The 13,026-nt window shown below is 38.2% G+C and overlaps 1 protein-coding gene across 2 annotated transcripts in view; it reads left to right on the forward strand.

Moving 5' to 3' along the window:
• The window catches only part of PANK4 (pantothenate kinase 4 (inactive)), a 28,516-nt gene that overhangs the window by 2,528 nt on the left and 12,962 nt on the right, over nucleotides 1-13,026 (forward strand). The window contains exons 2-9 of one of the 2 annotated variants that reach the window (XM_026096495.2): nucleotides 1,579-1,661; nucleotides 2,593-2,801; nucleotides 4,957-5,140; nucleotides 5,923-6,015; nucleotides 7,765-7,918; nucleotides 9,250-9,431; nucleotides 11,209-11,290; nucleotides 12,431-12,531. In XM_026096495.2, coding sequence (XP_025952280.1) covers nucleotides 1,579-1,661; nucleotides 2,593-2,801; nucleotides 4,957-5,140; nucleotides 5,923-6,015; nucleotides 7,765-7,918; nucleotides 9,250-9,431; nucleotides 11,209-11,290; nucleotides 12,431-12,531 — 1,088 coding nt within the window. The remainder of the gene's footprint in view (nucleotides 1-1,578; nucleotides 1,662-2,592; nucleotides 2,802-4,956; nucleotides 5,141-5,922; nucleotides 6,016-7,764; nucleotides 7,919-9,249; nucleotides 9,432-11,208; nucleotides 11,291-12,430; nucleotides 12,532-13,026) is intronic. The other variant, XM_064525424.1, reaches the window with a different exon arrangement.

A 13,026-nucleotide genomic window follows, 5' to 3' on the forward strand; every position in this document is an offset into this window, starting at 1 on the left:
AGTAGCTGGTCATAATTGCATCCTGTTTTGTATGCTGCATGTTCTGCAAGATGCATTACAAATTTACTGAAAGGAGGTAATATGCCAAATCTTTGGCAAGAGGCCAAATTCAGCTATATATTAGAACTGAAGCACAGAAAGATATGTACCTTCTGACTGCCTTGTATTCATGTTCTGAGGAGGCAACATATGGATGCAAAGTTAAAGGTGACTTTTCTTATATCGATAAGGTTGTAGTCTATAGCTCAAGTTACTTTTTAATATAACTTAAGATAAGTTCCTGTTTTCTGTTTCTTAAGATTTTCTCTAACGGCCAAAGCAGCTTAGAGTTTTATGAAACAAACTGATGCTTTAGAACAGGAGGTGTTGAAGTGTTCTTCTTCAGAGATTAGAAAAAAATAAAAAGCTAGTTTTACAAAATAAAAAGCAGGGTCTTTGACAGTCCCCTGCTTTCAGGATCAAATCTCTGCTTGATTCAAGATATCAAAGGAACCAAATGCACCAGCAATTTTATTTCCTAAGGAAAATGTTAGGTAAATTAGTCTAGCTTCCTAAATCCACTTTTGCAGACCAGGGGCAAAGATAGCATAGTTAGGGCAAGTGACTATGTACTGTTTCAAGATGAGTATTGAAAGCTTTGTCTTGACATAAGCAGACTTATGGCCTGAAGAGAAGGGGCTGATAGGGTGGGTCTGCTGGGACTTGGGTGTTGGTAATTTTTGCTAACTGGTGTGTTTAAGGAAGTATTAGTTAAATCAAGTTCTTCCCAGTTCACATACAGGCAAAATTAAAAACTTTTTGTCAAAGTTGGTGTCATTTGTTTTTTTTTGCTGTCTGTTAAAGAATCTTAGTTTAGCCTTTGAAGAATATATGAAAATGTATACATGTCTTAAGTTTTCTGCTGGAAGCTTAATTTTAAATGTTGTTCGCCCTAAAGCGAAGCATAATTTTGCAGTAGAGTTAATCAGTACTTAAATTCATCCTTTAAGGAGCTTTGAATTTGTAGCTTGTCCTTGAAACTGAGTTAAAAATATATTTGCTTAAATGTTCCTGGTGAAACACTTGCTGATTGTGCACAGGGTATGCCTTGCTCAGTCACAGCAAACCTACTCATAAAATCCTTTTGTAAGCAGCAGATCTGGGGATTTCCAGAAAAAATTTGCAAACAAGATAACTAACAGTGGCTGGTGTAAGTGCTACACTAATACACTTTCTTTCCCTCCAGTCCTTCGACTCTTGGTTACCTGTAGAGTGGGTAAAAACATCAGTGGACTAGCTGACTAAGAACTCTTGTTTCTTTGACTTCTGCTTGTCTTCAGTCATCCCCACATCACTTGGGCATAAGCTCATCCTTTGGAGCTTTTCCCATAGAATAGCGCATTTGGAGTTAGCTATGTCAAATCAGTTTCCTGACGAGGGTTCTTTGGGTCACTGCTTTACGTGCTTAGCTTAATTATATCTGTCCTTAGCTGAGAAGGTGTTAAAACCAAGAACTGTGTTAGATTGTTTGCCCTACCTATGTTTTACATAAGTAAAGGTGAAGGCATGAATCGTAACTTGTGATCTTTTCATTAACAGGTGGCTCATTAACCAAATTGGCTTATTATTCAACTGTACAGCATAAAGTAGCAAGAGTGAGATCCTTTGATCATTCTGGAAAGGTAGGAAATGCATTATATGATGTATCAGTTGCATATGAATGACTCAGAACAAAGGTACAACCAAACCCAGAAAGTCTGAATTACTGGGCTGACTTCTCACAGATACCAAATACAAATTCCATTATACTATTATAGTACCTTGCTCTTTATAGAACTTTGGCTACAACTTGCTCATAGTTTAAATATGACCCTCTGTAACATCTATGATTGATTCTGAAGTAAGTTGTCACAACTAAAATGTTTATTTTAAACACACATTCTAATACGTACTGACACGCTTAAGACTATCCCAAAGCAGTTATACTGCAGCTTGGAAGAGTGTGTGGCTCCTGTTAATAACCTTTTGGTCTATTCCAGGGGAAACTAATCTCCACCTTGTGTTTGGCAATTGCTTTTGCTTTGCAAGCTTTATATAGCTCTAGATCCAAATTCACATGATATATGCATCATAGGTGTTCTCTTCACTGAAAGACTAGTAGCAAGATTTCTAAGTTGTGCAGTCCATATGTGGGAAAACTCAGTTATGTTCCTCACTTCGTCCTATAGGCTCTGGGTGTTCAAATTGCCTGGATTGCTACAGCTGATACTTGAAACAGTTATTTTATAGACAGATTAGTATGACACTTTGATTTTAAAAAAACAAATGAATAAACCACCCTCCTGTGTAAGCATAACTTTGTCTCACACATTGACATTTCTCACATATGTCTAATGCATGGGAGGGAATTGATTATATTCTTGGCTTCTTAAGGAATATTAGGATTTATTGGAATTGCTTTCTTCTTTGAAAGCATCTTGGGATGTTATGCTGTGGTAGCGTTAACACAGTTTCAAGGCAAAGGAAGCATAACTATTTAGTTGTTTAACATATACCCTTGTTTCTCAGGGAAGGATTTTAATTAATGAAATCTATACTTTTTTTTTCTTAAAGGACATAGAACATGAACCTTTATATGAAATATCAGTTCAGGAGGAGATTACAGCTCGACTTCACTTCATTAAATTTGAAAACACTTATATTGAAACCTGCCTAGATTTCATCAAAGACCATCTAGTCAATACAGAGACAAAAGTAATCAAAGCTACAGGTGGCGGCGCCTATAAATTTAAAGATCTTATTGAGAAGAAGTTGGGGTTGAAGTAAGTGCAACTGTTAAAACTTAATTATGGGAGTGTATTTCTTCTTTGTAAAAGTGATTCTTCATCATAGTCAGTTTTAATAGATTAACTTAATGTTAATCATGTTTTCCACTTTATTATTCTGCCAGCAATAGCCACCTACATAGCAGAAATGAAGCTGGAGAGTATGTACATTCATCTTGGTCAGATCAGGCTGGACTGTCCTGTTAGTTAACATAAGTTGCACAAAGGTTATGAACTGGCACAGTAGAGGTCCAGGAGTAGAGCCAGCAGAAAGAAACGCAGGTTCCAGCAGAAAGGCAGTAATAGAAAAAGTATGGTATTATCACAGTTTTTCTATGAAGGGTTTAACTTGCATCCCCTTCTTTTTAACTTAAACTGCTATGCATCATGATTATGATAAACCTTTTCGCTTTTCATCTCACAAGCAGCAGCATTTCAGCAGTGGTATCCCAGTTATCAGTAATGTGCTTTGGACATGCTGTTGAACCACAAGGGCAGAGGTGCCACTAGGCAAAACCTGTAGTGGTTATAAAGTGCAGTAATATTTGAACTACAGTAAGTAATTAGTAAATTCATTACTAACAGGGTTTTTAACTGAGAGATTTTAATTTGGTTACTGTAGTCAGGTGTTTTTCTCCTGAGACTTGATCTTTCTACTTAAAAGTCTAGGATTAAGTTCACGAAAGGAAGATTTTAATATTAAAAGCCAAAAGCCTGTTGGCAAACAATTTTTATCCTGAATGTACTTAATATCTGTAGTTGCCCAGCTTCTCAAGTTACAATTCTAAAAGCTCCTAACGCTTTCCTGTGCATGCCCAGAAATGGGCAGTTGATATGCTACAGTAATTCATTGCATAGCTCCTGCCTAAACCACATGTAGAAACATAGCCTTGCAGGAGAATGAAGGGACAGTCCCATGAATTTACAGCCTCATTTTTTTACCATTCCAGCACCTATATCAAAAGCCATGTGCTAAAAAGCTACTGTAAGTATAGATAAACATATCTCTCATTTACACCAATATGAAACACTACCTGATATCCTAGGCAAAAACATCAAGACCTCTCATATGCTGTGATTCTAAGGAGCGCCATCCTCAGTCTTTAAAGTACTATGGCCATCTCCCTTTATATTGCCTTTTCAAATACTCTCCTTTTCTGATAGGTAGAATTCTATTAACTTCCCCCCCCCCCCCCCCCCCCCAAACCAGCCTACATCAGTCCCTTATTGGCTCTTACTAAGTTTTTGTTAATCAAGACCAGGAGGAGTTTCTCCCCTTACTCTTGTGGTGCATCTGTTTTTTAGTGAGTAAAGAATTGCATACTTAATAGATCCACAGGCCCAGAAAGCAGCAGCAGCTTCTCCTCCCTGACATCTTAGTGTTCTGTGTTAATTGAGATGTACATTTATACTTTGCTTATGTGTTTTCAAAAGGGCTTCTACTTCTGATATTTCATTCAAGAAATTTAGCATACATAATTTCAGTAACAATACATAACATACAGAAGTTTACAGAAGCCATAAAATGTTAGCTGACTGAACTACAGCTTCCATCTTACATGGACTATGTATCATGTCCCTAGCCTTCCTACTCAGAACATGTACTGTTGTGAATTCTGTTGTTCTTATGAGGTGTCTCCTTTTCTCCTGTGTTTAGTAATCTCAGCAGTAGGCTCCTTGCAGTCATTTTAATGTGTCATAAATGAGTGCTGAAATGTTGAGAGGGCCTTTTTGGAGGAGAGAAGGGAAGAGCGATAGAACACTTGTTTTGTTCGGTTAATTTCCAGATAAGTTTCCTTTCCTACTGTTCTGTTGCGTGTGTGCATATATAGTGGTGCTGGCACTAGGGAGGCAGTGGCAACAAGCAGACTGGGGAGCACAATTATTTTTAATGACAGCATGATTAATGTAGGTCAAAGTTACTGTGCAAGTACAGTCTAACTTTTGACTGTATGTTCTGGCATGGAAACTGGACATCGGAACATATGCAGATCTAGGTCTCATCATTAAGAGATCTGGACTTTTGCCATGTGGTGTGGGTTACTAGCTTTTGTTTGTGAAGTTTTTAAAAACTAATGTTCTAAAAGGACACTTACTCATCCCCAGGACTGTGAATTTTATTTTATTTTTCTTCTCTTTCACCTCTCTTCAGAGTAGATAAAGAAGATGTAATGACCTGCCTAATTAAAGGATGCAACTTTGTGCTAAAGAACATACCGCATGAAGTGTTTGCATACCAGAAAGATTCGGATACGGAATTTCGATTTCAGACAAACCACCCGAATATTTTCCCGTATTTACTAGTCAATATTGGCTCTGGGGTTTCTATAGTGAAGGTGAGTGGTTGCTAAAATGTTTTCTCATCAAATTTGATAAAGGTGATCTGAAACATCTTACTATTTTAGGTTTATAATTGCTTTTTCTCATGGGTCATACAAAGTTTAGAAAAGGAAAGTATGATTTTTTTTCCTTCAGCTTTTTAATGAGTTAAATGCTTTTCTGTTGACCCCTACAGTCTCCCTTTAATCGGATTTAATTCAGTGTTTAGAGAAGTTGCAGCATTAACTGCAGAGGACCAAGGCTCTCAGAGCAGAGTGGGTTTTTTGCTGCACTGTTTAGGGGATCAAATTTAATGTCCATATTTAAGATGTTGGCCTAGAAATAAATGCAAAGATTTTGAAAGCTATTTGTGGTGTTCAGTTGAAAATTAAGCTTTAGCCATTAGTGACAAAAGCTTGGAGCAGCGAAACCTAACAGAACCTTACCATAAAGGTTGCTCTTTCTGTGTTGGAGAGTAGCAGCCCTGCACATATGTTTATTTGCTATGAATGGAAAGGAATAGGAAGTATCGTCTCGGACCTGTAAGCAAATCCCTCTCCTTACAGCAGTTGCTGGGAGAGTGATTTCTACATAGCACAGAAAGCTCTTAGGATTTTAAGTTTGTGGAATACGTACCTCTGGAGAACTTCTCACCTGATGTTTACACAAATAAATAGTTCTGCCTGCACCAATCCCACTGCTTTAAAAAAAAAAAAAAGAAAAGCATTCTCATGTTTAACTGTGAGTTTATAGTTACAATAGGACTTTCTAAGCAAAATCTGCCTTGTTTTATTGACAGGTAGAAACAGAAGACAAATTTGAATGGATTGGAGGGAGCTCAATTGGAGGAGGGACCTTCTGGGGTCTTGGAGCACTGCTCACAAAAACAAAGGTATCTTTCAGGGGAAGTGGGAATAAATGAGATGCTAAGAGGAAGCTCAAAATGGTGGAATGCCATACCCTTTCAATAGGGAGAAATAATAATTAAGTGATGTTTGTATGGGAGACCAGGGAGCTAAATTAGTCTGCCTGAAGATGAACAAAACTATGTCCGTCTCATGTGGGTTTTTTATCTTGTGTTTTGAAGAACTGCTGCTCTTGTGCAGAAACGAAACAGGTAGTTTTGTGATGTTCAGGGTGGTTTTAGTACTCTCTACTAAGTGCTTATGCTCCTAGACTTAGATAACCAGGCTGAGTTATCTACAAGATAGATAGATTGTTATCTACAATACAAGTTATGCTTGTATTTTCTATGGTACTAGTGCATAAAGGCAAGCTTGAAATGCAGAAAGACGCTGCTAGAATACATGGAGGGGAAAAAAAAGATGCTTGTCAGTGGCAAAATAATACTCCTAATTGGAGTTGAGGAGGTGGTCATCAAAGACAAGCTTATAGGAAGAGATGAACTTTTTTCTTCTCTTAAAATTGGGTATAATTCAGAGAACAGCTTGCTCCAAGTGGCCTGTTAATTTTCTGTGCTCTGTTTCAACATGAATTGCCCACCCGATTCCTGCAGTACTACCTGCAGAAGCAAAATGGAAAGAGCCCAATTATTAGTATTCGGAGAATGCGGGTTACGTGCAAGTTTATTTTCAGTGACATTAATGTGTTTTTACAGGTTAGTCTGTTGGATTTTGGACACTTCTTTTTTTCTTATGCCTCAAGCCATAGTTCTACTTATTCTTAGTTACTATGTTTCTGACTTCATTCCAAGAGGTGCATAAGGCTCCTGACTAGAATTCTGTATGTGCTAATCGGGATGAGAAGAAATATCCTAGACTAGGAGGACTTTTTGCTAACTCGCTTCTTGAAGTGTTATGAAACCCAAGCTTTTTGGTGTTGTTGGATCAACTTTTCTCTATTCATGCCTCTATGTCCTAACTTCATGTCCTAACTTCATGTCCTAACTTCATGTCCTAACTTCATGTCCTAACTTCATGTCCTAACTTCATGTCCTAACTTCATGTCCTAACTTCATGTCCTAACTTCATGTCCTAACTTCATGTCCTAACTTCATGTCCTAACTTCATGTCCTAACTTCATGTCCTAACTTCATGTCCTAACTTCATGTCCTAACTTCATGTCCTAACTTCATGTCCTAACTTCATGTCCTAACTTCATGTCCTAACTTCATGTCCTAACTTCATGTCCTAACTTCATGTCCTAACTTTTCCCTGGGGTTGTATGCAGGGCAGAACTTGGTGAATTTTGTCTTATTTTATGCTCTGCTAGTCTTGGATGGCAGCATTCTGCCAGAGAGTTTTCTGTTCTCCAAGGTATTGCAAAAGAGGCAAGAAGATCAGGTCTGTGCCACATCTCTGGTTTTCTGGGGAAATTCAGAAAATTGTTTGCAGATAACTGTATGGGATCTAGTTCTTAGAGGACTGGCTGTGCATTTCATGGTTAAAGGAGCTCCAAGATCAGTCTATCTGATTAAGATAGGACTCTGGGTAAGTCTTTGTCACTGCAAATAATATGTCTTTTGCTGGTGAGGATGTTTCTAAAACAAGACAAACCCCTCATTTATTATCAATAAAGATGCTGCAGAAGTCTAAGTTTATGGACAAAGTTCTCTGGCCATCCAAAAAACCTGGAGTAACATTGTTTGTTTGTTTTTTTTTTTTTTTTTCCTCTTCCTCAGAAATTTGATGAATTGCTGCAGCTCGCTTCAAAGGGACAGCACACAAATGTAGACATGCTGGTGAAAGATGTGTACGGAGGGGCCTACCAGACCCTGGGGCTAAGCGGAAATCTAATAGCTAGCAGCTTCGGGAAATCTACTACAGCAGATAAAGGTACCAGTACAGAAAAGATCTACCTAAGATTTACTATACAGTTAATACTTTTCATTGCTGGTCAGCAGGAATTTGCTTCTTTTAAGAGCTTCCTGCTAACACTTAAAGGATGGAAATGTAGTTGCCAACTTCATCAGCATAAAAATAAATATCTTGCCATACCCATTTCCCTGTGTTATCTATGTTGGGCTGGGAGGGAACATGAAGCACTGCCTGAGTTGCTCTGGTTATTTAGAGTTCTGCTTTGAAGCTCATGAGGAGAATAAATGCAACCATCTCCTCTGGCCCTTGGAAATCAAAGGTTGGTAATGGTCTCCAAGCAGCTAGAGTTGGCAAATAACCACCAAATCTAATATTGCCTTGAAACTACCATAATCTGTTTTTCACGATCTCGCCTGCACATGTTTTACCTGCACAGTATTGATCTTGCCTGTATAATATTTTATTGATTTAAAAATAAGTATATAGTACTGTCTTACAAGCAGGTGTTCAAATTTTCAGTTTGGGATTATGTAAACCTAGGGCAAGTGAAGTAGCTATCTAGTTAAGCCAACATTAATTCATTCATGTGGGAAATAATGTGGCCGTCTTTGGTCCAGGAAAGGACATATGGCATGCTGGATACCTGGTGTAGTGATTTTTTTGTTTGTTTTTTAATAATTTGGAATTTTATTATTTGCAATATTATAATAAAGTGCTTGAAGTGCATCTCAGGTCAAGATGACTTGTCATCCATGGTTCCTAGGGAGAAGAAATGAAGTTCACATGATTTTGGCCCTTCAAGAAGGTTTCTTTCAAGTGCTCTTTCAGAAGCTCAGTGCATTTTTTCCACAGTACCTTCAGTCAAACAGATACTCCCCTTGCTTGTTATTTGAAGGGTGTTTTCTGTTTTTTTTGTTTTTTTTGTTTTTGTTTTTTTTTTAATAAAAGATCTCTGGGGGTAGCACTTCTTACATGTGTAAAGAAACTGGTCAAGCATAAAGAGCTTAGCGCTCTCCATCCTCTTCTTGTGATGCTTTAGAATTCCTACTAATTATGTAGCGTCACAGGGAGAAAAAAATACATATATATGTATATATAAAAGCTGTCTGACTTTATCATAAAGCCAGGTAGACCTGACCCCTAGAGCAAAGAGCTAGCAGTAAAAGGGAGGGCTGAATTTCTTGTTAAGCTGTGTAATCAAATTCATCCCTTTTATTGCTAGTTGAAGAAATCATTGAATCTACTCAAGGTATTTTTTTGCCAGCTGTAGGCCTCCTGTTAGAAAAATATTGTCCCTTTGAGCATTCTTCAACTGTATTTAATTTGGCTTACTATTTCCTTTGTTTAAGAATTTTCCAAAGAAGATATGGCAAAAAGTTTACTACATATGATCAGCAACGACATTGGCCAACTTGCCTGCCTCTATGCCAAGCTCCATAACTTAGATAAAATATATTTTGGAGGATTCTTTATTCGGGGTCACCCTGTTACCATGCGCACAATAACCTACAGCATCAACTTCTTCTCCAAGGTAAAGAAAGCAGAAAATTTCCAAATAGCAAAGTCATGCATTTAGGTATCTTTTCATTGGCAATTCAGAGACTAAAATAAATGGATTAGCAAATTAAGTAAGCTTAAAGGGCTGCTGTTTACATAGGAGAGGCACAGCCACAAAGATCAATTGCGGGAGGGATAAAATAAATATGAATGGCCTGGGAGTTCTGTCTCTTGCTCTTGCTAGCCCGCGCCCTCCCTCTCCCTCTCCCTCTGGCACGTGCGCCCACCCTGCATCTCTCCCTCTCCCGTACGCCCTCTCCCCTGCGCCCTTGCTCTGTCTGTCTGTCTGTCGCTCTGTGTCTCTTGCCCCCTCCCTTGCCTGCGGGGGCGGGGGGGCCATCCTGCCTCTCCCCCCCTTGCAGGTGCATGCCTTCTTTCTCTCCCTCCCACTCTCTCTCCCTCCCTCTCCATTCCTTTTTTGGGTTTTTTTGATTGACAGGCTCTCCTTTAGCTGTCATATAATGAATTTTCACTGTCTTCCTAGATAGCTTCCATTGTTATTCAATTCCTCTTGCTGACTCTCATCTATTTCTTTCCTCCCCCAGGCTGTGCAGTGTGGGATTGTTCTGCTGAGATAGTTAGCAGTCAATGTCAGTGTTTTCGTGTTTTTTTTTTTGTTTTTGTTTTTGTTTTTTTTTTTTTTTAAGGCAAACTGTAATTCTTTGTTGGTTTTGAAGCTGTGGCAAATATTAAAGTTTTTTCAGTAGAAATATCATCAAGTCCAAAAGCTAACTTAGTGGTTGTTAGAGGTAGGTTAGTTCCTGCACCTTTGCAATTTATATTGCAACCTTACAAAACTGATGGTATATGGATATCTAGACAATGATTTTTTTTTTCATCTTAATCTTTCAGCCAAGAGACTTCTGTATGCTCCTTTTATTTTCCTTTGTCTCACCATTGCAGTCCCTTTCTTTAAAACTTGGCTGGGTTTCAAGAAAACTATTACAAAACTGCAGCTTTAGATTCTTGTAATCATAGCTTTATCAGTGGTTCAGTCTATGCAAAATTTCACTGAGAATTATAGTTGATCTTTTACTATAGGTAACCCAGGCATTAAGTTTTCTTATGCTTACTGCTCTGGACACATCTGACTTTTTTTCAGAGAAGGCAGTGTCTCACCCAGCCTTGCTTAGGCAAGCTAGAGGACCCTGCTGCTAGGGTGGGGGATGTTTCTGGTCTCCCTAGCTTTCTTGTACTATATTAGCAATTAAACTAATTTGGTGGGGGAATGCTTGCCTATGGATAATATACGGAGCATCTGTATATTGTTGAATGTTAAATAGCAGTGTAATGAGATAAAGGAAATGACTAATGGCTTGAATGTGTTGGATGCACAATGGCACACATTTATGTTGAAGACCTAGAAATCAGATGACCTTGTATTTCCAGCCATTTCAAGCAAGAGGAGCTGAATATTCATGGGATGATGCAGTGGTCTTTCTAGTGAAGTACTGGCTTCCCTATGCTTCTGTGGCTGTGCAGGCTTAGAATATGCACCACTTCTGCATGTGTTTTTTCCCAGCTGTCTTATAATTGTGCAGTGATGTGTGTAAACAGTACCTCCTAAAGCTGTGTTCCAGGAACACCATTTTTGCTGTATCACTGAAGTTACTGAATGTGTTAGAATGTAGCACAAATGAATACTACTATATTCTAGTCGTTTCTATTAAATTTAAGTGTAAAACTAGTGACAAAGAAGTGCATGTTAGCCATCAGGGACCATCCAATTGCAATGTTTCATATTGTGGCAGGGAGAGGTTCAGGCATTGTTCCTGAGACATGAAGGCTACCTGGGAGCCATTGGGGCATTTTTAAAAGGAGCTGAACAAGACAGTAAGTACAGCACTGCTATGTTCTGTATATGCTGTGTTCTGAAATGTCAGTGTGATGTCCAAGCTTCTCGTAAGAGGCTGCATGTGAATTGTTGCCTAAATAAATACATTTGGCACTAAAACCACAAATGCTGGGCTTTGCTTTTATATATTCTGGCAAGGACATCTTAATTTCTCACTGTTTTCCTGCTCTCCTGTGATAAGCCTGGAGGATTTGGCTATTTTCTTTTCTGCATTTTTGCAAAGAGCAGCTGTACCTCTAAATTTGGAGTTCTGAAAACTTTCTCCTTCAAAGAGGCCAGCTTCTGAATTCAGTTAATGTGCTAAAGAAGAATGGTACCTCAAAACTGTATTGATTTGAGAGTGGAAAGCCTCACAGATATTTATGAATGATGAGACACTTCTTTCTAGCATTCTGTGGGTATAGGTTGCTTTGGTTGAATTCTGCCTTTTATATAATTTTTTTTTTCTTGTTGATATACAAGCAAGCCATTCAGTGCATTAGTTACAGTGGAACCAACAGTGAGGTTTATTAATGCTACTTAATTTTAGTAAATATCAAATGCACTTCAGAACAATGGAAGTGGAATTAATTTCATACCCAATTTAGGGATTTTAGCAAGGAACCAGTTACTAAGGAATTAATCCAGTGCTGCTGGAGGCGTGTTGCTTTTGTAGCATGTACTGTACATCAGGAACTTGATTGAACTTTTTCTCAAAGGAAAGAAATTTCTAGAAGTAACTCTAGTGTTTATACAAAACATATAATGTACTTTGATTAAGATTTTTGTAGTATATTGTGTTAACTGTGGATCTAGATTTGGAAATAAGAAGTGGTCTCTATGACAGTGATAGAAAAACTAATCAGCCATAGTGCTTTGAAGACATCCCACTCTTTATAGCGCTTAATGATAAGGAAATTTTAGTATGAAGCTCTTCTGAGCTGGGTAATCTACTGAGTAGTTAAAACACTCTTGTGGAGGGTAGAGGGAAAGGTAGTCTTTATTTATACAGACACAAGGAAAAACAGCTTTTGCAGTAAAGACACTTCTCTGAAGGGATGCTGTCTCTAGAATGACTCATGGGAGTATTTTCAGTTGTATTTTCAGATTATGTCTCTCTGTCTCTTTCTCTTTTCTAGATCCAAACCAGTATAGCTGGGGAGAGAATTATGCTGGGAGTTCTGGTCTTATGAGTACATCACCTGATATTTTCCCCATGCAGAGAACAAGGAGTGGTACAGTACGTTGTTGTATTTTCTAGAACTAAGTGCCTTCCCTTAGTGATGAAGACATGAACCTAGATGATTATTCTCAAGCGAGTTGCATCTTGCCCCTGAGACTATGCTACTTACCAAAAGGAATGACTAATATAGTGTCTTAGGTTGTGTGTGAAGGTTTGATAATTTTATATGTCATCCCACGTTCTTAAAATGTGGATCAGTTCTTTTTTTTAGTGCCTCATAAATACAGATTGTGGCTTCTGCTTTGTCTTGTTCTGCTTCGCGAAAGGAGGAAATGTTCCTCTCCTGTCTTTTCTCTGAAATATCTGGGTTTTGCTACAGCTGAAATTTTGTGTCACAGAACTGTGAATCTGATGTTGCTGTCTTTAAGCAGTATTTATCTCCTGTGAGGGGAGAACTATATAACTGAACAGCGTATGAGCTCATTCCTCTCAAATACACTGGCAGTACAGTAATTCCAATTTCACAGTGAAACTAGCATGCAATAGACAATC

The sequence above is a fragment of the Dromaius novaehollandiae genome, chromosome 24 (assembly GCF_036370855.1).
Source record: "Dromaius novaehollandiae isolate bDroNov1 chromosome 24, bDroNov1.hap1, whole genome shotgun sequence".
Lineage (NCBI taxonomy): Eukaryota > Metazoa > Chordata > Aves > Casuariiformes > Dromaiidae > Dromaius > Dromaius novaehollandiae.